Genomic DNA, 25800 nt, shown 5'->3' with positions numbered 1-25800 from the left:
TTATAATCTGAGAAATATTTAGGGAGTCCCATTGCTTTAGGACTTGGTCAGGTAGTTTAAGCATGTCCCAGTTTAGGTCACCTAGCAGGACAAATTCAGACTTAGTGTAAGGAGCCAGGAGAGCGTTTTGGGCAGGTAGGGTACAGGCCGATGCTGATGGAGGACGATAGTGCCCAGCAACAGTCAACGAAGAGCTATTTGAAAGTTTAATGCTTAAAAACCGCACATCAAATTGTTTTGGGACAGACTTGGAGACAACCGAGCACTGAAGGTGATCCTTGGTAAAGATTGCCACTCCACCACCTTTGGAAGAACTGTTTTGCAGAAAAAAACTTATAACCAGAAAGGTTAACAACAGTATTCAAAACATTCTTCCTTAACCACGTCTCAGTAATGACCAGCTAAGGCATGATCATTTATAATACTGTCGTTATCTGCTATTGTCTTCTTGAAATAGTCTAAGATTAGATACTGCACTGTCATCAAACATTTTTAATGTTGATCTGTTGTATACATCTTACTTTTTGTTGTTGACAGATCCCCATATTGACTGGTGAGGAGGAGGAGGAACATGCAGTGTGATGATGCCCTCCCTCTTCCGGGAACAGCTCCCGGGAACAGCTCTGCCGCGAAATACTCATCTCGCGCGAAAAAAAATAACCTTCCCTTCCATCAACATTTTCTGAATGTTTTTGTGCTGACTTTACTTTTGTAATGTCATGTAAACGTGCGATGTACATTTGCCTTATCTGGCCTTATCTGCATTCAACAGGTGCTTACAATGATCAATCAAATATAAATGTCATATTTGCTGTCCTAGAAGCAGATAATAAACACCTAATTACAGACAGAGGCCCAATAGTTTCTAGCCTTTCCTTGAGTTGTGGCCCAGCACAGCTAATGGGCCCAGCACAGCTCCCTAATGCATGGAGGATTACTGTGCTTCCCCTAAGGCTATTAACTCCTCGGTACTTATATGGCATCTCCCTCTGGAGGAGATACACAGGACACATAATCCTATAAAAGAGACTGACACAGGGCAGGATGGGCTGCACTAGGCTGCTAGAAAAGCCACTGCTAGGCTACTGTATGGAGGAATGACAGCCAGATTGGGAATATAGCCTTGTGTGCCTGTCTTCTATAGCGTCCTTAGACACAAATTTAGTGAATGGGACTAAGAATACAGTGGCAGACTGTATCACTGACCATCAAGAGCAACCAGCAGATTTGGATGAGCTCACACCACATGGGATCTCCTGTATATCAGGTACTGTACTTATGTGTTACTCTGTTGTCCCATGATAAGAGCTTTATGTTTATTTATTTAAAATGTATTTAACTAGGCAAGTCATTTAAGAACAAATTCTTATTTACAATGAAAAGGCAAAAGGCCTCCTGCGGGGACAGGGCCTGGGATTATTATATATTTTTTTAAATGAATACAATATAAATATAGGACAAAACACACATCACAACAAGAGAGACGCAACACTACATAAAGAGAGACCTAAGACAACAACATAACAAGGCAGCAACACGTGACACAGCATGGTAGAAACACAACATGACAACAACATGGTAGCAGGAAAAAAAACATGGTACAAACATTATTGGGCAAAGTCAACAGCACAAAGGTCAATCAGGTAGAGACAACAATACATCACACAAAGCAGCCACAACTGTAAGTAAGAGTGTCCATGATTGAGTCTTTGAATGAAGCGATTGAGATGAAAATGTCCAGTTTGAGTGTTTGTTGCAGCTCGTTCCAGTCGTTAGCTGCAATGAACTGAAATAAGGAGCGACCCGGGGATGTGTGGGCTTTGGGGACCTTTAACAGAATGTGACTGGCAGAACGGGTGTTGTATGTGGAGAATGAGGGCTGCAGGAGATATCTCAGTTAGGGGGGTGTGAGGCCTAAGAGGGTTTTATAAATAAGCATCAACCAGTGGGTCTTGCGATGGGTATACAGAGATGACCCGTTTACAGAGGAGTATAGAGTGCAGTGATGTGTCCTGTAAGGAGCATTGGTGATGAATCTGATGGCCGAATGGTAAAAAACATCTGCTTGAGAGCACCCTTTCCTGCCAATTGATACATTTATGTCTCCGTAATCTAGCATGGGTAGGATGGTAATCTGAATCAGGGTTAGTTTGACAGCTGGGGTGAAAGAGGAGCGATTACGATAGAGGAAACCAAGTCTAGATTTAACCTTAGCCTGCAGCTTTGATATGTGCTGAGAGAAGGACAGTGTACCATCTTGCCATACTCCCAAGTACTTGTATAAGGTGACTACTTCAAGCTCTAAACCCTCAGAGGTAGTAACAACACCTGTGGGAAGAGAGGAATTCTTCTTACCAAATCACATGACCTTTGTTTTGGAGGTGTTCAGAACAAGGTTAAGGGTAGAGAAAGCTTGTTGGACACTAAGAAAGCTTTGTAGAGTATTTAACACAAAATCCGGGGAGGAGCCAGCTCAGTATAAGACTGTATCATATGCATATAAATGGGTGAGAGAGCTTCCTACTGCCTGAGCTATGTTGTTGATGTAAATTGAGAGAGCGTGGGGCCTAGGATTGAGCCTTGGGGTACTTCCTTGGTGACAGGCAGTGGCTGAGACAGCAGATTTTCTGACTTTATACACTGCACTCTTTGAGAGAGGTAGTTAGCAAACCAGGCCAAAGACCCCTCAACGACACCAATACTCCTAAGCCGGCCCACGAGAATGGAATGGTCTACCGTAACAAAAGCTTTGGCCAAATCAATAAAAATAGCAGCACAATAGGCTCTATCCATTATACAGCCTCCAACGTTCTAAATTACTTCCGATCGGGTTGATGACTTCCGGAGCGAGTTCTGCTATTGTTTTTATCATTAGCTTACTAGCTATCGCGGATGCATTTCTGACTGAAATAGTTCGCAATGGATATGTTTAAATTACAGCCCCGCGAAGTAGGTGCTAATGAACATTGTTCAGTGCCTCTGTGTTTAGTTTCTTCCAAATGTAATGATATTGTGAGCTTCCATCGTTTCCCGGTCGATGTAGAGCTCAGATAAAGGTGGTTGGTGGCAGTACGTCATGACAACTTTGCTGTCACCAAACACACAAAGGAGTGTAGTACACATTTAGTCGAAAGTGACTTTGTTGGGGGGAAATTGGGGGGCGACAATACCTAAAAAGAGGTGTTGTTCCTACTGTCTTCGCGTGGAACTGGCACATTCAAAAGAGACCTGGTGTTTGGGGAAGATGACTGCAACCTCCTGCTCCGACTGAGGGGGATGAAGAACAAGGTGCGCTGCCTATGGACTGTGGCATCTCTGATCCGGTCCAGAGCATGGGCAAAGCCAGTGTAAATGTACATGTGTTTATTTGCTAGCAGAAAAATAATAATTTGTTTATCTACGACATGTATCAATCATTTGTGTTGTAGTGAATATCAGTTTGTGTGGAGCTTGTATTGGCTTTAATTACGCAATGAGTAACAGGGTGACATCGGCAATCTTCACAATTTCACGGGTCTTTGGCTGTGGAAGCTGATAGGACAGAACACTGCCGGCTTACACTGGCCCAAAGGCAGACTCAACCAGGAGCAGGTCAGATGACATTTCCATTGTTGTCACAAGAGGGGCAGTAAGTGGAGAAAAGTTGCCATACGGTTCTGAGACGCGGAGAAGGTCCATGTCAGGCATGTATCCATTGAGTGCTTTGTAGAGAGAACTTCTGCAAAACATTTTAAAACCTTACCATCAGGTTGGAGAGATTACTATGACAAAGACTCATGTAACTTTTCCAGAAACAGCACAAGCCCGAAAGTTTTTTTTAAATGAATTAAAATATACAGATTTATAGATGACATGTATATATTTGCCCCCAGTCTTTGTCCCAAATATTTGTCATTATCATCTGGATACAAGAAAATGTTTTCTAAAATGTTTCCATTCTAGGAACCTCCAACTTACCTTATTCCATCAGCACACGAGTTAGTAGGTTGACAGAACTCTATCCCACCAACCGGACCTGGCTTCAACACCCTAATTAACAAGGATTTACTGTTACATTGGCTGAATACTTTTCAGGTGCATTTTTTTATGGATATTGATGGACTCACAAGTGTCCTTGGCTCGTGCCAATGCTGTTCTGTGTCTGTGCAGCTGTGAACTGGTGTTGCAGCAGGAATGTTTCATTGAGAGTGGTGCGCAGTCTGGTAAAGAAGGGCTACCAGATGATTGCACACAGCACTTCCTGCAACACAGGAGCAGTGGCTTTGGACCACTATCACTGGTACGGAGTGCTTTAACACCATCTGTGAAGATAAGTGAAGTGACTGAAGTGAGTAAATAATAAACAATAAACATAGTAGTGCCTAGTCTTATTAACTAGGGGCTCATTTAACTATACAGGAATAGATTGTGTCTCAATAACACAATTACCAAACAAGGTCCCTAGTATCTATCTATAACCTTCCCTACTCTCATGCTGGGCAGCTTTTCACTCTTCCTCATGGACCTGTGACAGACAGCCCTCACGGTGATCTCCCCTGTCAATGTATCTTTGTTAGATACTGTGTAGAAGACATGAATAACAATTATTTTTAGCTAGCAAATATAGCTAGCAAGCATAACTTAACCAAGCTAACTAAAATGCACACGTTCTCAGGTAGATTATGTCAACGTTACATAATTTTACGAAGTAACTAGCTATCGTTATATCTGTCACTGACTTGGTATTTACCTTCATAGTTGTCTATGTAGCTTCCTATATACATCTCGAACCCCTCTTCATTCTTGCTAGCTGGAGTCTCTGAAGCTGTTTTAACAATTCGATGTACATCATTAATATTAATTTGAGGCCTGAAGACACCTAGTAAAAAACTGCGACATAGTGGTAGTAACGTTATATCGTCGATAACAACTAAACTGACCGGAAATTACCGCACCGATAGGAAGTGTGTTTAGAACGTTAGATCATGGAATGTGCATAAGGGCTATATTGCTTAGAATCAAGGGCAATGATGACATCATTGAGGACCTTTAAGGTTGCAGTGACACATCCATAACCTGAGCAGAAACCAGAAGTTTTTTCAACACTTCTGATAAACAGGGCAAAATAGAAACAGTTAGGATAAGCTTGATATCCCCCATTAAATAAAGGACGAACTGTGGCTGCCTTCCAAGCAATGAAACCTCCCCAGGCAGGAGAGACAGGTTAAAACGTTTGGAGATAGGCTTGGCGATGATAGCGGCAGCAACCTTAAAGAAGAAAGGCTCTAAACCATCTCACCCAGATGTTTTTTGGGGGTCAAGTTTAAGGAGCTCCTTTAGCACCTTGGACTCAGTGACTGCCTGCAGGGAAAAACTTTGTAGCGAGGCAGGGGAAATAGAGGGAGAAGCATCGGTGATAGTCACATTAGAAGGGGTGGGAGATGAGGAAATGTTGGATGGGTAAGGAGGCATGGCTGAGTCAAATAGGAATCCTGACTTAATGAAGTGGTGATTAAAGAGCTCAGCCATGTGCTTCTTATCAGTAACAACCACATCGTCAACATTAAGGGACATAGGCAGCGGTGACGAGGAGGGTTTATTCTCCAGGTCTTTAACCGTTTTCCAGAACTGCTCCTTAAAGTAACTAACTTTGACCTTCCCAATAGCTTGAGTGCACTTATTTCTCATTTGCCTGAACGATAGCCAGTTAGCCTGAGTATGCGTGTGCCGAGCCTTTCGCCAAATGCAATTCTTGAGGTGGAGTAACTCTGCAAGTTCACGGTCGAACCAGGAGCTGAACCTGTTTTTAATTCTTATTTTCTGTATGGGGGCGTGTTTGTTAACAATACCACTGAAAATATCCAAAAAGAAGGTCCAAGCATCTTCGACAGAGGGGGATCAAGCTGATTCTATACCGTTTTCAGAGGCCAGTTCATGAAGGCAGAATTCCAAATTAAAGTTTTTTAGCAAGCGTCTATGACAAATCAGGACAGGTCCTTTCACTGAGCAGCCATTACGAACACAGGCTGTAAAACAGTGTTCACTAAGGTAATTACTGAAAACACCAGACTGATACCTATCAGTATTATTTGTGAGGATAACATCAAGGAGAGTAGCCTTTTCTGGGTGTTTGGAGTCATACCTTGTGGGATTGGTTATAATCTGAGAAATATTTAGGGAGTCCCATTGCTTTAGGACTTGGTCAGGTAGTTTAAGCATGTCCCAGTTTAGGTCACCTAGCAGGACAAATTCAGACTTAGTGTAAGGAGCCAGGAGAGCGTTTTGGGCAGGTAGGGTACAGGCCGATGCTGATGGAGGACGATAGTGCCCAGCAACAGTCAACGAAGAGCTATTTGAAAGTTTAATGCTTAAAAACCGCACATCAAATTGTTTTGGGACAGACTTGGAGACAACCGAGCACTGAAGGTGATCCTTGGTAAAGATTGCCACTCCACCACCTTTGGAAGAACTGTTTTGCAGAAAAAAACTTATAACCAGAAAGGTTAACAACAGTATTCAAAACATTCTTCCTTAACCACGTCTCAGTAATGACCAGCTAAGGCATGATCATTTATAATACTGTCGTTATCTGCTATTGTCTTCTTGAAATAGTCTAAGATTAGATACTGCACTGTCATCAAACATTTTTAATGTTGATCTGTTGTATACATCTTACTTTTTGTTGTTGACAGATCCCCATATTGACTGGTGAGGAGGAGGAGGAACATGCAGTGTGATGATGCCCTCCCTCTTCCCCTGGGGCAGGAACTATGTTTGCATCTAACCCTGATAGAGCTAAAGTAAGCTACACCAGACCGAGCCACACTGCGTAACATTACTGACAGACAGTTGTCACCTCCCTCACAGGACAATAAGAACACACACATACCCATACACTGCCCCCACTTGGACACTGAAGCAGAGGCAACACTGGTGATAGAGGGAAAGAGAGAGTAAGAGAGAGCAAGCAGACAGAGAGCTGGTCTGGTCTGGGTTATGGCGTGCAGCATTGACAAGCCTGTTAACTATAGAGAGTCATATGAATGCTTTATAACATGTGTCTGTGAATCTGCATAGAACACATAAACATAGACTGCCAGCCGCTTCCTGCCTCCTGTAGCATTGGACAGCACCCGGCTGGATATACATGTCACAGGTAAGAAGGAAAGAGGAGGGTGTAGGTGTTGAGTAAATCACTTTGTTGGGGTTCTTATTTTGTAGCTTTGTATTATTTGTGCTACGTGCACAGAAAAATTACGTTTGAACTCACGTGAGCAGTAGCCAAAAACATGTTCATCTGTTGTTCTATTGTGTGGGTGTCTCCTCCCTTACAGAATCAATCATTAAACACAAAGAGCATTCTGTTCCCAGTGTCCCAGTGAGGAATGGAACTGTTGCGCTTTGATAGAGTATAGAAATAGTATAATGGTGACGGTTTTGTTTCAAGATTGGTGGTAGATGAATGAAAACTGGAGAGTGGAGTAGAAAGTGAAACATCATAGTATTGACGTCAACTTTAATCCCTCTGAATGAGGCAAAGGAGAACTGTAGTAGTCTAAATGATCGGCATATATGTTTAAAGCAGAATAGCAACGGCATGTGGTTTAGTTCTGAGGTGTTCATTCTATTTTGGATCAGCCATGTCTGGAGCCTGCAGGCCTCCTGTCTGTCACTGTCCAGAGTTTGTGTGTGTGTGTGTGTGTGTGTGTGTGTGTGTGTGTGTGTGTGTGTGTGTGTGTGTGTGTGTGTGTGTGTGTGTGTGTGTGTGTGTGTGTGTGTGTGTGTGTGTGTGTGTGTGTGTGTGTGTGTGTGTGTGTGTGTGTGTGTGTGTGTGTGTGACCCACTGGCAGCAGTAGAATCATATCAGGACTCTGATCCCATATGCAGAAGCTTCCACACATTATCTACACTCTTTGAAAGAAAGGTTCCAAAAGGGTTCTTTAGCTATCCCCAAAGGAGCACCCTTTTGGGGTTCCATGTAGAAAGGAAAGGATTCTACATGGAACCCAATAAGGTTTTACCTGGAATCCAAAAAGCTTCTACTTGGAACCAAAAGATGAACCAAAAATAGTTATTCAAAGGTTTCTACTATGGGGATAGCCGAAGAACTTTAGATTCTAGATAGCACCTTTTTTTGGTGTACCGACAACACCCCCTCTCTCCTCCACTTCTTCAGATAATAATGTTTTATTACTTTATGCTTTATAACACAATCAACTTTGCTGTGACATTTAATATTACTGGCATTTGTTGTAAACAACGATAGTGGGTGTGGCAATGTGTGTTATATTGTTCACTAGATCCATGGCCCTCTCCTATCTGCATTATTCAAATCACAATAAAAGTTGTTTTCCAAAGTAAGTTACATAAGATGAAGGAGAGGACAGGGGAAAACAGAGTGAGTGAAAGTCAATGCTTAACTACCCTTGGGTTCCCAATACTTAAACGTCTAAACTACAGTATCTGCACCTCAGTGGCCCTTCCAAGAATCTCAATTTAATCAAACTTGCCGTGCAGTATTCATACAAAAGCATATTAAAATAATTCTGTCCTGTGGTTAAATACAATTAGGAGGTACCTTATACAGTGGGGCAAAAAAGTATTTAGTCAGCCACCAATTGTGCAAGTTCTCCCACTTAAAAAGATGAGAGAGGCCTGTACTTTTCATCATAGGTACACTTCAACTATGACAGACAAAATGAGGAAAAAAATCCAGAAATTCCCATTGTAGGATTTTTAATGAATTTATTTGCAAATTAAGGTGGAAAATAAGTATTTGGTCAATAACAAAAGTTTATCTCAATACTTTGTTATATACCCTTTGTTAGCAATGACAGAGGTCAAATGTTTTCTGTAAGTCTTCACAAGGTTTTCACACACTGTTGCTGGTATTTTGGCCCATTCCTCCATGCAGAAATCTTGCTTGCTTGTAGGTGACCAAATACTTATTTTCCACCATAATTTGTAAATAAATTCATTAAAAATCCTACAATGTGATTTTCTGGATTTTTTTTTCTCATTTTGTCTGTCATAGTTGAAGTGTACCTATGATGAAAAGTACAGGCCTCTCTCATCTTTTTAAGTGGCAGAACTTGCACAATTGGTGGCTGACTAAATACTTTTTTGCCCCACTGTACACATATATATGCCATTTAGCAGACTCTTTTATCCAAAGCAACTGAGAGTCATGCGTGTATACATTTTACATATTCCTGGTGGTCCCAGGAATCAAACTCACTATCCTAGCATTACAAGCACCATGCTCTACCAACTGAGCTACATGCAAATGATTTGATGAAGCTTGTGACTAAATGACACATCTGTCTGTGAATGAACCACAGTTACCACTTTTGTAGAGTTATATATTCCAACTGCATTACATATTCACAGTGATAAAATTCCAAACAGTATGATTAGCCTATAATAAAATTAGTTTTATTAAACCCATTATTTATTATGGACCAGCTGAATGCGTCTCATTAAGTCGTTTCAGTGTTTCTAAACAAGGGGTTATAAAAAGGTCTCTCATTCTCATTCAGAAGTTAGTGGTTTGTAACATTCAACTCAGCTGAGTGTTTGTTTCTGTGAATGTTTAATCATGTGTGTTCTCCACAGGGGCAGGGGGACAGTCACAGTCAAAGAGAGACTTGCTAGCTGAGCCCAGGGGACTACAATCAACAGGTGGAGCTGAACAAATAAGCTATTGGTCGCAGGCTCAGCCAACAAGACCAGAAACAGGAGCGTCATTAGAAGGCCCTGTCAGAGAGAGCTCTAGAGAGCATGTGGAAGCCACAGCCATTGTTTAAAACAACGCCAGAGACAACAACTGAAGCCTAGCCCCAGAGACTGAAGTCACTGCACAGAGCTCCGGAGAAAACACTGAAGCCTAGCCCCAGAGACTGAAGTCACAGCACAGAGCTTCGGAGACAACACTGAAGCCAGTGAATCCACAACCCCTGAGCCCCAAAGAGACCACCACTGCGGGATGGCTTCAACACTGTGACTGACTCTAGACCCACTGGAGTTCCAACTGTACAGCTGGGAACCAGAGCTAAAGACCAGAATAATAGGATACTAAACTCACGTCTCAAAGGGATTATTGTGTGGTTGTGTGTGTTGCTCTGTGTGTATGGTTCTGTGTGTGTTGTCTTGGGTGTAGCAGTGCAGTGTGTGAGCTAGTTTTGTTTTAAGTTCTGTGTGAGTAGTTCTCCATCAGCAGATGTTGCAGAAATGGCCAGCATGGTGGTCCAGCTCTTGGGCTTCTTCCTGGGTCTGTTGGGGCTTGTAGTTAGTGTAGTTGCTACGGTGCTCCCCCATTGGCGACGGACGTTATATGTGGGCTCTAACATCATCACAACCACTGCATACATGAAGGGGCTCTGGATGGAGTGTGTGTGGCACAGCACGGGCATCTACCAGTGTGAAGTACATCGCTCAATGCTGGCTCTGCCACCTGACCTGCAAGTAGGAATGATTGGTTGATTGATTTGTTAATTGATTCATTCATTGAATGGATTAATTTGAGCAACAGCCATTATGATACTAAATTCCTTTCTCCTCCCTCCTCCCTCGACCCTCGACCCTGCTCCCTCCCTCTAGGCAGCGCGGGCGTTGATGGTGCTATCCTGTCTGACCTCCACCCTGGCAGTCCTGGTGTCCTCTACAGGGATGAAGTGTACCCGCTGTGCCCGACGCTCCCCCACCAAGCACGTCCTGGCCATCAGTGGAGGGGTCTGCTTCCTGTCTGCAGGCATGCTCTGCCTTATCACTGTCTGCTGGACAACCAATGATGTCATCCTCGACTTCTACAACCCCATCCTACCTGAAGGTACTATTCATTCTATCAGTCCTGCTTTATTTACTTGTATTGTATTAGAACTCAGCTTTTGCTTATAATTGTCTGTTCAGATAAATAACAAGAAATGTTACTATGTGTTGCAGGTATGAAGTATGAGATTGGCATGGCGGTGTATTTGGGCTATGTCTCGGCCTGTTTAAGTCTGATGGGAGGGGTGGTGCTCTGTTGGAACTGTGAGGGGCGGCCCGGGAACGCCCTCCCCCTCCAGCTACCTCGTCGTCACCACCCTCCTCCTCCCCCTGTCTTCAGCACTTTAAACACCCCAGCACCCCCTTACTATCCCCCTGCCGCACTGAATGGCAACCGCACTCCCTCACGCACCTCAGTGTCCAGCAGTGGCTACAGACTCAACGACTATGTCTGAGGGATGGAGTACACACTCAATTATTGCTTCTTAGTGTGGAAGTGGACACACTTAATTATTATGTTTGAATGTGGAATATAATACAGACTGATTGACTACGTCTAAGGGAGGTTCACACTTAATGACTTTCCAGACAACCTCCAGAGAGTGACTGAGGATGAGTGTGTTTTACAGTGTTGATGTTGTTCAGGTTGTGTCCTTCTTCTCTGAGGTAAAGTCCACAAGGTAATCCTGTCCTCTTTATCCTGTTGACTTTGTATGTTTACTATAAGAATCCAGAAACACACTTTTGAACATCAACAGCCTTATTCCCTAATACAAAAGGAGCTTCCTTCGAAAAGGCCTTTAAGACAAAGACAGTATATACCATAATGAGGACAATGACAGCATATACCATAATGAGGACAAAGACAGCATATACCATAACGAGGACAACGACAGCATATACCATAATGAGGACAAAGACAGCATATACCATAATGAGGACAACGACAGCATGCACCATAACGAGGACAACGACAGCGCATACCATAATGAGGACAAAGACAGCATATACCATAATGAGGACAAAGACAGCATACACCATAATGAGGACAAAGACAGCATATACCACAATGAGGACAACGACAGCATATACCATAATGAGGACAAAGACAGCATATACCATAATGAGGACAAAGACAGCATATACCATAATGAGGACAAAGACAGCATATACCATTAATGATAAGCCATATAGGGTTCTTCCATGTGTATTATTTTGTGTTCCAGTTTCATAGCTCATAATTTCATGGCTGTTAGATGAACACAAATAGATTTTTAACTGCTCCAATTGTTGTGAAGCACTTCCTGTCTTCTCTATTATTGAATATATGTAAACTGCTTTATACTTCTCCTGTTATCTTAAAATACAAAGTCACCATGGTGCAACAGACTACAATTGAGCTTGACGGTGGTAGGATAGGTTAATACTAACTACACTGAACAAAAATGTAAATGAAACTATTTAAAAGATTTTACAGTTCATAAGGAAATCAGTCATTTTAAATAAATTCATTAGGCCCTTGAGCTCCCGAGTGACACAGCGGTCTAAGGCACTGCATCTCAGTGCTAGAGGCGTCACTACAGACCCTGGTTCAATTTCAGGCTGTATCACAACCAGCCGTGATTGGGAGTCCCATAGGGGGGCACACAATTGGCCCAGCGTCGTTAGGATTTGGCCGGGGTAGGCTGTCATTGTAAATAAGAATTTGTTCTTAACTGACATGCATAGTTAAATAAAAATTAAAAATCTATGGATTTCACATGACTGGTAATACAGATGTGCATCTGTTGGTCACAGATACCTTTAAAAAAAGTAGGCCCGTAGATCAAAAAACCAGCCAGTATCTGGTGTGACCAACATTTGCCTCATGCAGCGCAACACATCTCCTACACTTAGAGTTGATCAGGCTGTTGATTGTGGCCAGTGGAATGTTGTCCCACTCCTCTTCAATTTCTGTGTGAAGTTGCTGGATATTTGTGGGAATTGGAACACGCTGTCGTACATGTCGATCCAGAACATCAAAAATATGCTCAATGGAAGAACTGGTACATTTTCAGCTTCGATAAAATGCAATTGTTTTCGTTGTCCGTAGCTTATGCCTGCCCATACCATAACCTCATTGCCAAAATGGGGCACTCACATTGTTGACATCAGCAAACCGCTCATCCACACAACGCCATACATGCTGTCTGCCATCTGCCCGGTACAGTTGAAACCGGGATTCATCCATGAAGAGCACACTTCTCCAGCGTGCCAGTAGCCATCGAAGGTGAGCATTTGCCCACCGAAGTCGGTTACGATGCCAAACTGCAGTCAGTCAAGACCCTGGTGAGGACACACTTTGACTTGATGACAGCTTTGCACACTCTTGGCATTCTCTCAACCAGCTTCATCTGGAATGCTTTTCCCGAAGTCTTGAAGGAGTTCCCACATATGCAAGCACTTGTATGGCTGCTTTTCCTTCACTCTGAGGTCTGACTCGTCCCAAACCATCTCAATTTCTTTGAGATTGGGGGATTGTGGAGGCCAGGTCATCTGATGCAGCACTCCATCACTCTCCTTCTTGGTAAAATAGCCCTTACACAGCGTGGAGGTTTGTTGGGTCATTGTCTTGTTGAAAAACAACTGATGGTCCCACTAAGCCCAAACCAGATGGGATGGCATATCGCTGCAGAATGCTGTGGTAGCCATGCTGGAATTCTAAATAAATCACAGAGAGTGTCACCCGCAAAGCCCCCCCACACCATAACACCTCCTCCTCCATGCTTTACGGTGGGAACCACACATGCGGAGATCATCCGTTCACCCACACCGCGTCTCACAAAGACACAGCGGTAGGAACCAAAAACCTCCAATTTGGACTCCAGACCAAATGACACATTTCCACCGGCCCATTGCTCGTGTTTCTTGGCCCAAGCAAGTCTCTTCTTCTTATTGGTGTCCTTTAGTTGTGGTTTCTTTGCAGCAATTTGACCATGAAGGCCTGATTCACACAGTCTCCTCTGAACAGCTGATGTTGAGATGTGTCTGTTACTTGAGCTCTGTGAAGCATTTATTTGGGGTACAATTTCTGAGGCTGGTAACTCTAATGAACTTATCCTCTGCAGCAGAGGTAACTCCGGGTCTTCTATTCCTATAGTGGTCCTCATGAGAGACAGTTTCATCAAAGCACTTGATGTTTTTTGCGACGGCACTTGAAGAAACTTTCAAAGTTCTTGAAATGTTCCGTATTGACTGACCTTAATGTCTTAATAATGATGGACTGTCAGTTCGCTTTGCTTATTTGAGCTGTTCTTGCCATAATATGGACTTGGTCTTTTGCCAAATAGGGCTATTTTCTAACCGGTCACAACACAACTGATTGGCTCAAATGCATTAAGAAGGAAATCAATTCCACAAATGAACTTTTAACAAGGCACACCTGTTAATTGAACTGCATTCCAGGTGACTACCTCATGAAGCTGGTTGAGAGAATGCCAAGAGTGTGCCAAGCTGTCATCAAGGCAAAGGGTGGCTATTTGAAGAATCTCACATATTTAAATATATTTTGATGTAACAATTTTTGGTTACCACATGATTCCATATGTGTTATTTCATAGTTTCGATGTCTTCGCTAGTAAAGAAAAACCCTTGAATGAATAGGTGTTGTTCTAAAACTTTTGACCGGTAGTGTACAGTAGCCTACTGGGCCAAAGCACAAAAACGTATCGGAAATGTGATCTGTGCAAGGAATATGATGACCACATGGTGGCGCCAGCAGCCTATCTAGAAAGTGAGTGGCGTTGACTGCTCAAGAAAGAAAGACTTCGGCTTCTCATTGTCTGGCTCATACCAAACTTGTGCTGAATGAAACAGACAAATAGTCAAAGCTGTGAGCTTAGAAAGTAGTTTTATTTACACATTGACTAAATGAAAAGGTTCCTAGAATTTCCAACAAGTGTGTCCAATCCCGATCTCAATAAGTCCAAGTCAAAGTCCCTTTAAATTGAAGTTTTTTTAAATTTGACTCTGGTTTTCAGTAAAGGCTGGCTTTTATAATGTTCACACTGCGTTTCGTTCTATCATTGTGATTTATTCTACCTGCGCTAGTAGCCGCGCCAGGCGCGTGGACATGTTTATGAGTTGTTAATGTATTCTGAAGCTATGGTTTCTCACTCTAGCAGTCTGTCAACATAAAGCACGGCCAATGAGTCGAAGCTATCGGCAAAACAGAGAAGTCAGCTAGCCTATTTATTAAATTGGTCAACATGTTCAGTCTTAATATAGAAATGAAAATACCTTTCCAATCATCGATGCTCTTTGAAATTAGACAATGCCTTTATGAAATGTGGACTTTAATAGTATTATTGTACTTGCATTAAGTAAGTTGCTTGAACAGACAGAAAACTGATAGATTGGATGGAAACGCCCTCAAACGCCCGCGCCTGTTTCCAAATTCCAGCACCATGGATAGCAACAGCAATCGCGACATTCTCCTCCAAATCCTTTACTGAGGAATGGCTAGCTGCCTATCCCGTATACTCACTGTAGCAATAACGAACCGCACACAGAGCTACTCACTGCACACGAAATTAGCCCAATGTTGGTGTAGGTGTATTTCCTAATTTATGCATTTTTAACATGTTACAATCTGACTGATTATCGTTCCCGTTGAGCCCATGGCTATAATGTCAGACGTTATCCTGCATAGGATGGCCCATGTTTCACCAGATAAATAAATAATATAATTGTTATACGCCAACACTGGATGTAGCAAGACAGAGGCCGTCTATCGGACATTCTAACCGCCCACTGTCTCAATATTCTCACGCGTAAAAAGTATAGTGCTTCCATTTCGCCTCGATTGGCACCTGTGTGAACGTCAATCAGCGCTAAATGAAACCTGGTGAGTTAACTGGGCCCATTCCAACCGGGTGTTTTATAAGACATCTTTCCCCTGGGTGTGCGTCATGCCATTCCCAATTATATGCTATTTCTGTCCTTTCCTGAGAGACCTTCACTGGCTGCCTATCCTCGTCTACACACCCTGTCAACCTTATTGATAAACAACCCCCCACCCCCTTTCCCTTTCAAGTCTTTCACAAACTCGGACCCCCCCACCCCCACCCCTCTTTCTCTCAGCCCCCAAACTGTGTATAAACCACACCGGGGAATTACGCACGGGTGGCGTGGATTACGTTGAGTTGTAACATTTTCCTTCTCTAGAAAGCCAGTTGGATGCGCTTTTAGAACCACCGGCCGACGTACATTGACGAGACATCTCTAAAGGTAGGAGAAAACCCCTCTGTGCCCTGGATGGGGCACTACCTCGTTCTCCAAACAGTTGTCTTTACATGCATTTTGTTTCAGATGGTTTGTTAATTAACTGTAGCCAAACTATGTCGACTCAGATTTCATTAAGTTACAGTAGAATAGCCATGAGCTGAAGTGCAGGTGTATGTGAAAGAGTGGCGGATCTTTGAAAGGAAGTCGATGTTACTGCTTTAGCAGCTCCCGAAAACCCTGCCTTCAGCAGGAATTATACCTGAAAGTGCTTATTTGATTTTGTTGATGTGACAGAGAGAGACCCATCCGTTAGAATGTCTGGGATCTCTGCACTATATTATTCTGTCTGGGCGCGCGCTCCGGGATGCGTTATCCGTATTTTACGCACATATCAAACCTTATTGTTTAACCCATAATCATTATTGGGTGTATTATGTACATGGTCAACTTGTTGTAAATCAAACAGTTCACAAAATCTTCAACAAGGGAGTATAAAAAGAGAGAGAGCCCACATGTCAAATATTATTGGAAGCCTATACAATTTTAAATGATTATTAATCAGCCAATGAAGCAATAACACATTTAAAGCTGTTTGTTTTAAGAAGATACACGATTGATTGTGGGTCTGATGACTAGGGTTCTTCACAGGGAGTGGCTAGGTGGCTTCTGTTCTTCTCCTCTCCATCCTTGGCACAGGTCTCAATGAAAAGCCGTTACTCGCACAGAGACTAATCACGGCAGTGGAAGAGGATGGCCGTCCACGCCGAGGGGATCGTGGCTATAGTGATCTTCTACTTGCTGATTCTGGGCGTGGGGATATGGGCCGCGTGGAAGAACAAGAACTCAGGGGTGTCGGAGGGCCAGGACCGCAGTGAAACCATCATGGTGGGCGGGAGGGACATTGGGTTGTTTGTCGGTGGATTCACTATGACCGGTGAGTTGTGACCTGGTTCAACTGCCTGGAGAGGCTGGGTTGAGGCATTGGGCTAATTCAGTTTTGAATTGAAAATATCCCATTGTTGTCTATAAGGTTGTTTTGAAATCATGTATAAAATACTCTTCTTGCTAAATTGACTGAAATAAAAACTGAATTTACCCCAGCCCTGTTGTTGGAGAGGCATATAGTACCTTGTTTGCTCAAATATTTCCGCTCTCAACTTTAGATGGGGGGGATTTAAATCAGTCATGTTCCTCACATGACGGAATGACAACTGACGTGTAAAGACAGATGCCGCTGACTATTTTTCCAGGGCTCAGTCAGATCAGCACCGGACTGGTTTTACCCACGCTCCCACCAATTGTTACAATAGGCACTGGCAAAAATCAAATACCTACATGTCAACGACTGCAGCTGTTTCTATCGAATTGGAGAACACAATATATTGACAGGCTATTTTAAATCCCCCTAGCATCATTGGCAGAATTAAAGCCCTGTTTTTGATGAGAGCAACATTAATTGACGGAAGAGTTCATTAAAGACCCAGAGCGTTTTCTAATGTCTTTGATGCTATTTTAATAACAGACCCTGGAGTTACGGGCTTTTTTAGGAGCGAAAAGTAATCAATTATTTATTTTCCGCGAGTTTGAGAAATGCTCATGAAAATAATTGTAATTGATCTACGTGAACTTTTTTATATTAACTCAGCATTTTATATGAATTCGATTTATTATCAAGGCATAACATCTAGATTATTATCGCTCTGTGATGTATTGACTAAATATAAAACGTTACCAATATACCAAATGTTATCAATATATTTGATTGTAAGACATTGATTGTACAATTTATTCGTACGTCGTGGCTCTAAAATGATGTCTATGGAAAACATAACATTATAAAGACAATTCAACCATTTCATATGTTTAGTTTGTGTGTGCAAGGCTAAATAATGTGTGTTACATATTTGTATCTTGAACTGTGATGAACCTCTCCTTCAGCTACATGGGTGGGCGGCGGCTACATCAACGGGACCGCGGAGTATGTCTACCTGCCTGACTTCGGCCTGGCCTGGGCACAGGCTCCCTTCGGATACGCCCTCAGTCTGGTAGTAGGTAAGAACATGATAAATTCATGTTCAACACTTTTTGTCTTCTACTTTAGTGACCGAAGTTCCTTAATGATGTGTCTCTCTCGTGCTCCAGGTGGCCTGTTCTTCGCCAAGCCCATGCGCTCCCGGGGATACGTCACCATGCTGGACCCGTTCCAGCAGATATACGGGAAGCGTATGGGGGGGCTGCTCTTCATTCCGGCGCTTATGGGGGAGATTTTCTGGTCCGCTGCCATCTTGTCAGCGCTGGGTAGGCCACAGTCTGAGAGTCAGGGTTGTGCACAATTCAATTTCAACATCATCAATTAAAATGAAAAATCTTCATGGAAAATGGCAGCTGACTGTGTATGTGTGTATGTCCATGTGTTTTGTCTAGGGGCTACTCTGAGTGTGATCGTGGACATTGACATCAACATGTCAGTGGTGATCTCAGCCCTAATAGCTATCTTCTACACCCTGGTGGGAGGGCTGTATTCTGTAGCCTACACTGACGTGGTCCAACTCTTCTGTATCTTCCTGGGACTGGTGAGTCCAACAGCACTGGAATTTGCCTGGAAAAATGTACCTGATTTGCCAAACTCCACAAACCGGAAGAAAGGCAATTCACTTTTATTTCATCTGTCTTTCTCTTGCTGTCTGTCTCTCTCTCTCAGTGGGTCAGTGTGCCATTTGCTCTGTCCAACCCAGCCGTGTCAAGCATCAGTGTGACAGCTAAAGAGGCTGTGTACCAGACACCCTGGCTGGGTAAGATAGACTCAGCAGACACCTGGATGTGGATCGACAACTTCTGTCTTCTGGTATGTCATCAGTCATTATAATTATCAGCAAATTGTATTGACTATAATGTAATTATGGTTAGGTTTGGAGTATGTATTCACTATAAAGCTGTGTGTTGGTTTGTTTTGTATTGTGTGTATTGACTGTGGTGTTTCTGTCCCTAGATGTTGGGGGGGATTCCGTGGCAGGTTTATTTTCAACGGGTTCTCTCTGCTTCTTCAGCTACCTACGCCCAGGTACTGTCCTTTATCGCTGCCGCAGGCTGCCTGGTCATGGCTGTCCCCTCCGTTCTCATAGGAGCTATAGGAGCCTCCACAGGTACACACACACACAGTCACACACACACACACACACACACACACACACACACACACACACACACACACACACACACACACACACACACACACACACACACACAGTCATGCACACACAAACACACACAAAAAACTTCCTCATTGAGTTAATGAATGCACACATTATTTACGAAAGGAAAGTATGATATAATACAAAAACACATCATTCTCTATTAGTTTGTACCCACAATGTAACTCAGCTCAGATGTATAAACCAACAGGCAGGATACAGTGGGATATAAACAACACCAGACTGCTCCTGTCATACAGCACGGAGAAGAATTCATTAGGAGATGTGACTTCTGTGAATATTACATCAGAAGGAAGACAAATTAATTAGGTTGATCTGAAGATTCTTCATCAAAGTCATCATTAATCGACAGCTGTTTGTTGAGGTCCAGAGGAGAGAGGGAAAGGGGGAGGGGGAGAGAGTGAGAGAGAGAAAGAGAGAGCGCGAAAGAGATAGAGAGCGAGTGAGAGGCGGACTGAGGGTATGACTGAGAGTAGGTGTCACGGACGAGTGAGGAGACGGGGAAGGGGAGAGTGGAAGAATGGAGGGGGAGATAAGGTACTCAGTTATGTTCTGATGGACTGATGATTTATTTCTCTGTGGAGAGACACAGTCCCTGTCATCGCTGATTAAATGTTTACAATAGTGTCTTAATATGGCTTCTAAACTAGAGATATTACCTAACAGCCAGATTCAAACACATGCTGTACGGATTTGAGTACCCCTGGACCTTTTAGAAAGCCTGCCCATATACATTTTGGTCTAAAAGTATGTAAACTACTAGCTGTGACTGTTGTCTTCCCTAGACTGGAACCAGACTACATATGGGGCAATTCCTCCCAAGGAGAAAGACCAATCAGATATGATCCTGCCCATCGTGCTGCAGCACTTGTGCCCACCCTGGATCTCCTTCTTTGGTCTGGGAGCGGTGTCTGCCGCAGTGATGTCATCAGCTGACTCCTCCATTCTATCGGCCAGTTCCATGTTCGCTAGAAACATCTACCAGCTGGCCTTCAGACAGTCTGTGAGTTCACACACCACACACAGATGCAAAAAATCAACACTAAAGTGCTGTTTCTGTTTCTGAAAAAAATGCTTTTTCAGTAAATAATTCAGTCATAAAGATTCCAGGAAGTTTTTGTCCAGTGCTGGGGCCTTCTGTGAATAAGTCACAGCCAGATATTCAAACCTAATTATTCAATATGCAGGTTTGTGTCACAAACTAATATCTAACAGAAATTACACTGTTTTATGAAAAATGTTCATGTAGGATATTTGTACATTAAACAGAAGAGGGATTAACGAAAATAGAAATGTTCATAAAATAGAAAAACTGAAACAGGCTTTTCCCTCCTTCTCCTCTCCTTCTCCTTCCTCCCCAATAGGCGACAGACCGTGAGATTGTGTGGGTGATGCGTATCACCATCTTTGTGTTCGGCGCTCTTGCCACCGCCATGGCGTTGCTAACGGGGACCGTGTATGGCCTGTGGTACCTGAGCTCCGACCTGGTGTATGTTATCATCTTCCCCCAGCTGCTCAGCGTGCTCTTCATCAAGGGAACCAACACTTACGGCTCGGTGGCCGGCTATGTCTTCGGTCTGCTGCTGCGTATCGGGGGAGGGGAACCCTACCTCAAACTACCCCCCTTTATTTACTACCCCGGCTGGGTGCAACAGGAGAAGATCCACCACCTGACTGGAGACGTGGAGTACTTCATCCAGCAGCGCTTCCCCTTTAAAACGGTCTCCATGCTGGCCTCCTTCCTGGGTAACGTGGCCATCTCCTACCTGCTCAAGTACCTGTTTGAGTCTGGGACTCTGTCTCATAAGTATGACTTCATGGATGCTGTGGTGTCCAAACACAGTAAGGAGATCATGGACAAGACCACGCTGGTTAGTAGTGACAACATCATCCTGTCGGAGATGGCGCCGGTCAAAACGCACCTCAGCAACTCACTGGCGGGGACATTTACGAACACAGAGGCTCTCAGTGACGATGACGAGTCCAGCCCTGAGTCCTTAAACAACCACCATGAGTAGAGACCAGGAAGTAGAGACCAGGACCAGGAACAAGACCCAGAGCCAGACCTGGACCCAGAACCAAGTAGAGCCAAGGTCAGGGGTGGCCAGCCCTCCTGGAGAGATACCATCCTGCAGATCTTTGCTCCTGCTCTAACATACCTGATGCTATTAATCAGCTACTCAACAAGATCTTGAACAGCTTAACCAGGTGTGCTATAGTAGGGCTGGAGAAAAAGCCTGCATACCCAATAGCTCTCCAACAGAAGGGTTAGCCAGCCCTGATATGGAGCCTTTAACTGAGACCCAGAGAAGGTCTGTCTAGCATCCAACCCCCTTGTGTTCTCATCATATCAACCACTGACTGACTCTCTAAATCAAACACCACCGCCATTTTAGTTTTCTGTTTTCAGTGCCTGGTCATGGCTGTCCCCTCCGTCCTCATAGGAGCTATAGGAGCCTCCACAGGTACACACACATGAACACGCAGGCACACACACACACACACACACACAAACACACACACACACACACACACACACACACACACACACACACACACACACACACACACACACACACACACACACACACACACACACACACTTCCTCATTGAGTTAATTAAACATTACAAGACGTTTTGTTCAAATATCCATGAATGCAAACATTATTTACTAAAGGAAAGTATGATAAAAAAAACACATCGTTCTCTATTAGTTTGTTCCCACAACGTAACTCAGCTCAGATGTATAAACCAAAAGACAGGATACAGTGGGATATAAACAACACCAGACTGCTCCTGTCATACAGCACGGAGAAGAATTCATTAGGAGATGTGACTTCTGTGAATATTACATCAGAAGGAAGACTAATTAATTAGGTTGATCTGAAGATTCTTCATCAAAGTCATCATTAATCGACAGCTGTTTGTTGAGGTCCAGAGGAGAGAGGGAAAGGGTCTATCTAGCCATCCAACCCTCTCGTGTTTGCATCATATCAACCACTGTCTGACTCTCTGTAAAGCGAACACCACCGCCATTTTACTTTTCTGTTTTCAGTGCTGCTACAGTAAATTGAGTTAATGTAAAGGTAAGGTAAGTATAACTGATCTTAGTTAACCCAGAATTGAAATCTTACGTAATTTCAGCTGCGTGGTTAAGATCTGGGTCTATATGTGTTAGAAATGGAAAGTTTTCGGTTTGCAAAGCCAAAGCACACATGCGAAGCAGTAGAAGCGAAGCAGTTTAAGCACCGCCTTTTCCCAATCCTGATACATTCAAATAACCAGTGACGAAAACCCAAACACTGGAACTACTGCTCCTTGTTGTCCAATGCATCCAATCCCTTCACAAAAGATGATATGGTTTACGAGCAGATATCTGTCCACAAGAGTTTACAGATAACTGTCTGTCTGTCTGTCTCACTAGGGAGGTCTGAGAGGGACGCCAGCCCAGAGGGTGATGAGAATAGTGCAATATTTAAGTGTGTGTGTGTGTTTGTGCGTTTGTGTGTTCGTAAAAATGTACTTATAATTAATTTACTAATAGAGCAATAATGATTTTCCATGCTGTACATAGATCTAGATATCAATATCAGTCATTCAAAACCGTTGATTGTTTTTTAATTATTGAGAACAAATAGATTTCAAGCTCTTTTTAAATTGTGCGCTCTTAATCCAATTTACACACAATCACCAGGTACAGGTTAAAATATTCAGTACTAACATTATTTTCATAGTAACTGGCTTTGAACAGGGTTGAAAAGCCAAACCCAAATTCTGTTCCATGTTGTGCATGTGCCAAAATCCTCCTCTCTGCAGGTGTAGAAGTGCAATACTGTGCTGTTGTGTTGGAGGGGAACGCTTGCTTTATTTCACAGTCCTATATCAGATTTTAAGGGCCAGGTTTTACTCAGTATGTGTTAGTAATATAGGTGAACAAGCCTTTAATGCTTTATTAATGGGTGTACTTGTTGAAATTGGACCTAGCTGTGGCTTTAGGTAGTCCATCTGCTTCCCAAAATTACACCCTATTACCTATGTTGTGCACTACTTTTGGCCAGAGCCACATAAGGTTGGGTAGTGTAGTGTGTGTATATAGGGAATAAGGTGCCATTTGAGAGTGGCCCCATGATGGTTTGTTCCCCTCTAAACTGTCATTGACTGCAGAGCGGCAGGGGGTCTTGAGGAGGCTGAGTTGTGATTTCCCCTCCAGGGACCGTATCAATAACCCGTTGGCACGATCAATTAAATTCTGCTCTGTCCACTCTGTCCATCTGCCCTGAGGACATTTGATTAGTGTTTTTTAGCTGGTTATGAGCTGAGACAGGAAAATAACAGCATGGGTTGTTTTGGCGTCAGTGGTTGTAGTGATTGGAAGCAGAGCTGGTCCTATGCTGAGTGAATTAGCTACCTATCTGTTATCACAGTTATTACAGTTTGATGGGTGAACACTGAGGAAGGTCTGTTGACCAAAACATTGGTCAGAGAAAACAGATTTGAGATTGTGATAGAAATTGCAGTTGTTATTTGATGTTGTTGGGTATTTCTGTTCTCTGGTTGACTCCTCCTACTGTATTTGCTGGTAAGGTCTGCTGGTGTTTACAGTCTTAAGTTATAGTTTGAATCTGTTTGAATCTGTTGAATTATGCCCTTACTATGGGTAGTATTGGGAGTATTGGGAGCTGTCCTGATGCTGGTCTGATGCTATATTCTAAGTGTCAGAGTGGAATTGTGTGTCCAGGCAATCTGTACAAAATGTGAATGTAAAGTCTCCTCTCCTTCACCAAGGAGACGGACTCTGTGCTGTTTTATCTTCTATCACTGGAAAATATATCATTGTTTAAACTAAAGAATAAGAAACATAATCATGTCAGTTGGTCGGCTGGCTATACTAAATGTGCTTCTATGTTGTAAATGGAAATGTATATTTTTGTGTGATACATGTATATACCAACAAAGTCAGCATATGAACAAATGGAATATACTTTTTAATGCAACGTTAGAAATGAATTATCCTTTTGGTGAGGAGAAATAAAAGCTAAGAACTACTTATGCAGTGTCCATAAACATTATGGTGATGAATATGTGAGGTAAATAAATTATATTATTTAGCATATTGATAATTTGTCTTTCATTCGTGTTATATATTACATACAGTGCATTTGGAAAGTATTCAGACCCCTTGTTTTTTTCCACATTTTGTTACATTACAGCGTTATTCTAAAATGGATTAAATATTTTTTTTCAATCTACACATAATACCCTATAATGACAAAGCAAAAACAAAAATGTAAATATTACATTTACATAAGTATTCAGACCCTTTACTCGGTACTTTGTTGATGCACCGTTGGCAGTGATTACAGCCTTGAGTCTTTTTGGGAATGGCGCTACAAGTTTGGCACACCTGTATTTGGGGAGTTTCTCCCATTCTTCTCTGCTGATCCTCTCAAGCTCTGTCAAGTTGGATGGGGAGCGTCGCTGAATAGCTATTTTCAGGTCTCTCCAGAGATGTTCGATCGGGTTCAAGTCCAGGCTTTGGCTGGGCCACTCGGGGGCATTCAGAGACTTGTCCCAAAGCCACTCCTGCGTTATCTTGGCTGTTGTTAGGGTGTTGTCCTGTTGGAAGGTGAACCTTCGCCCCAGTCTGAGGTCCTGAGCGCTCTGGAGCAGGTTTTCATCAAGGATCTCTCTGTAATTTTCTCCGTTTATCTTTTCCTCGATCCTGACAAGTCTCTCAGTCCCTGTCGCTGAAAAACACCTCTTGGCATTCAGGCCAAAGAGTTTAATCTTGGTTTCATCAGACCAGAGAATCTTGTTTCTCATGGTCAGAAAGTCCTTTACTTGCCTTTTGTCAAACTCCAAGAGGGCTGTCATGTGCCTCTTACTGAGGAGTGGCTTCCGTCTGGCCACTCTACCATGAAGGTCTGATTGGTGGAGTGCTCCAGAGATGGTTGTCCTTCTGGAATGTTCTCCCATCTCCACAGAGGAACTCTGGACCTCAGTCAGAGTGACCATTTGGGTTCTTGGTCACCTCCCTGACCAATTTTATTTTATTTTTATTTTACCTTTATTTTACTAGGCAAGTCAGTTAAGAACAAATTCTTATTTTCAATGACGGCCTAGGAACAGTGGGTTAACTGCCTGTTCAGGGGCAGAACGACAGATTTGTACCTTGTCAGCTAGGGGATTTGAACTTGCAACCTTTCGGTTACTAGTCCAACGCTCTAACCACTAGGCTACCCTGCCGCCAAGGCCCTTCTCCCCCGATTGCTCAGTTTGGCAGGGTGGCCAGCTCTAGGAAGAGTCTTGGGGGATGCAAACTTCTTCCATTTAAGAATGATGTAGGCCACTGTGTTCTTGGGGACCTTCAATGCTGCAGAATTCTTTGGTACCGTTCCCCAAATCTGTGCCTCGACACAATCCTGTCTCTGAGCTCTACAGATAATTCCTTCGACCTCATGGCTTGGTTTTTGCTCTGACAACTGTGGGACCTTATATAGACAGGTGTGTGCTTTTCCAAATCATGTCCAATCGATTGAATTTACCATAGGTAGACTCCAATCAAGTTGTAGAGAT

The 25800-nt window shown here is 43.1% G+C and overlaps 2 protein-coding genes and 1 long non-coding RNA gene across 4 annotated transcripts; 2 read left to right on the top strand and 1 right to left on the bottom strand.

Annotated features, from left to right (window-relative positions):
* Positions 1 to 1024: 1024 nt before the first annotated feature.
* Positions 1025 to 11444, top strand: LOC109869009 (claudin-14). The gene is made up of 5 exons (XM_020458822.2): positions 1025 to 1267; positions 6672 to 7135; positions 9595 to 10443; positions 10579 to 10807; positions 10921 to 11444. The coding sequence occupies exons 3-5, from the start codon at positions 10210 to 10212 to the stop codon at positions 11199 to 11201; spliced, it is 744 nt and encodes a 247-aa protein (XP_020314411.1). The 5' UTR covers positions 1025 to 1267; positions 6672 to 7135; positions 9595 to 10209; the 3' UTR covers positions 11202 to 11444.
* On the bottom strand, positions 2600 to 4306 carry LOC116355108 (uncharacterized). The gene is made up of 3 exons (XR_004204356.1): positions 4107 to 4306; positions 3958 to 4029; positions 2600 to 3718 (listed from the first exon to the last, which is right to left on the bottom strand). It is a non-coding gene; the product is annotated as an uncharacterized LOC116355108 (long non-coding RNA).
* A 4459-nt stretch (positions 11445 to 15903) lies between the features above and the next one.
* Positions 15904 to 24273, top strand: LOC109902977 (high-affinity choline transporter 1-like). Of its 2 annotated transcripts, none has more exons than XM_031798667.1 (9): positions 15904 to 16014; positions 16708 to 16945; positions 17950 to 18063; positions 18154 to 18309; positions 18436 to 18584; positions 18713 to 18856; positions 19001 to 19154; positions 20009 to 20226; positions 20588 to 24273. In XM_031798667.1, exons 2-9 carry the CDS (start codon positions 16762 to 16764, stop codon positions 21239 to 21241), a joined length of 1773 nt encoding a protein of 590 aa, XP_031654527.1. In that variant the 5' UTR covers positions 15904 to 16014; positions 16708 to 16761; the 3' UTR covers positions 21242 to 24273. The 2 variants fall into 2 exon arrangements, with proteins under 2 accessions (XP_031654527.1, XP_031654524.1); XM_031798664.1 differs by having other exon boundaries at positions 15920 to 16014; positions 16660 to 16945.
* Positions 24274 to 25800: the final 1527 nt, after the last annotated feature.

This window comes from Oncorhynchus kisutch, linkage group LG2 (genome assembly GCF_002021735.2).
Source record: "Oncorhynchus kisutch isolate 150728-3 linkage group LG2, Okis_V2, whole genome shotgun sequence".
NCBI lineage: Eukaryota > Metazoa > Chordata > Actinopteri > Salmoniformes > Salmonidae > Oncorhynchus > Oncorhynchus kisutch.
This window is presented reverse-complemented; position numbering and strand designations above follow the sequence as displayed.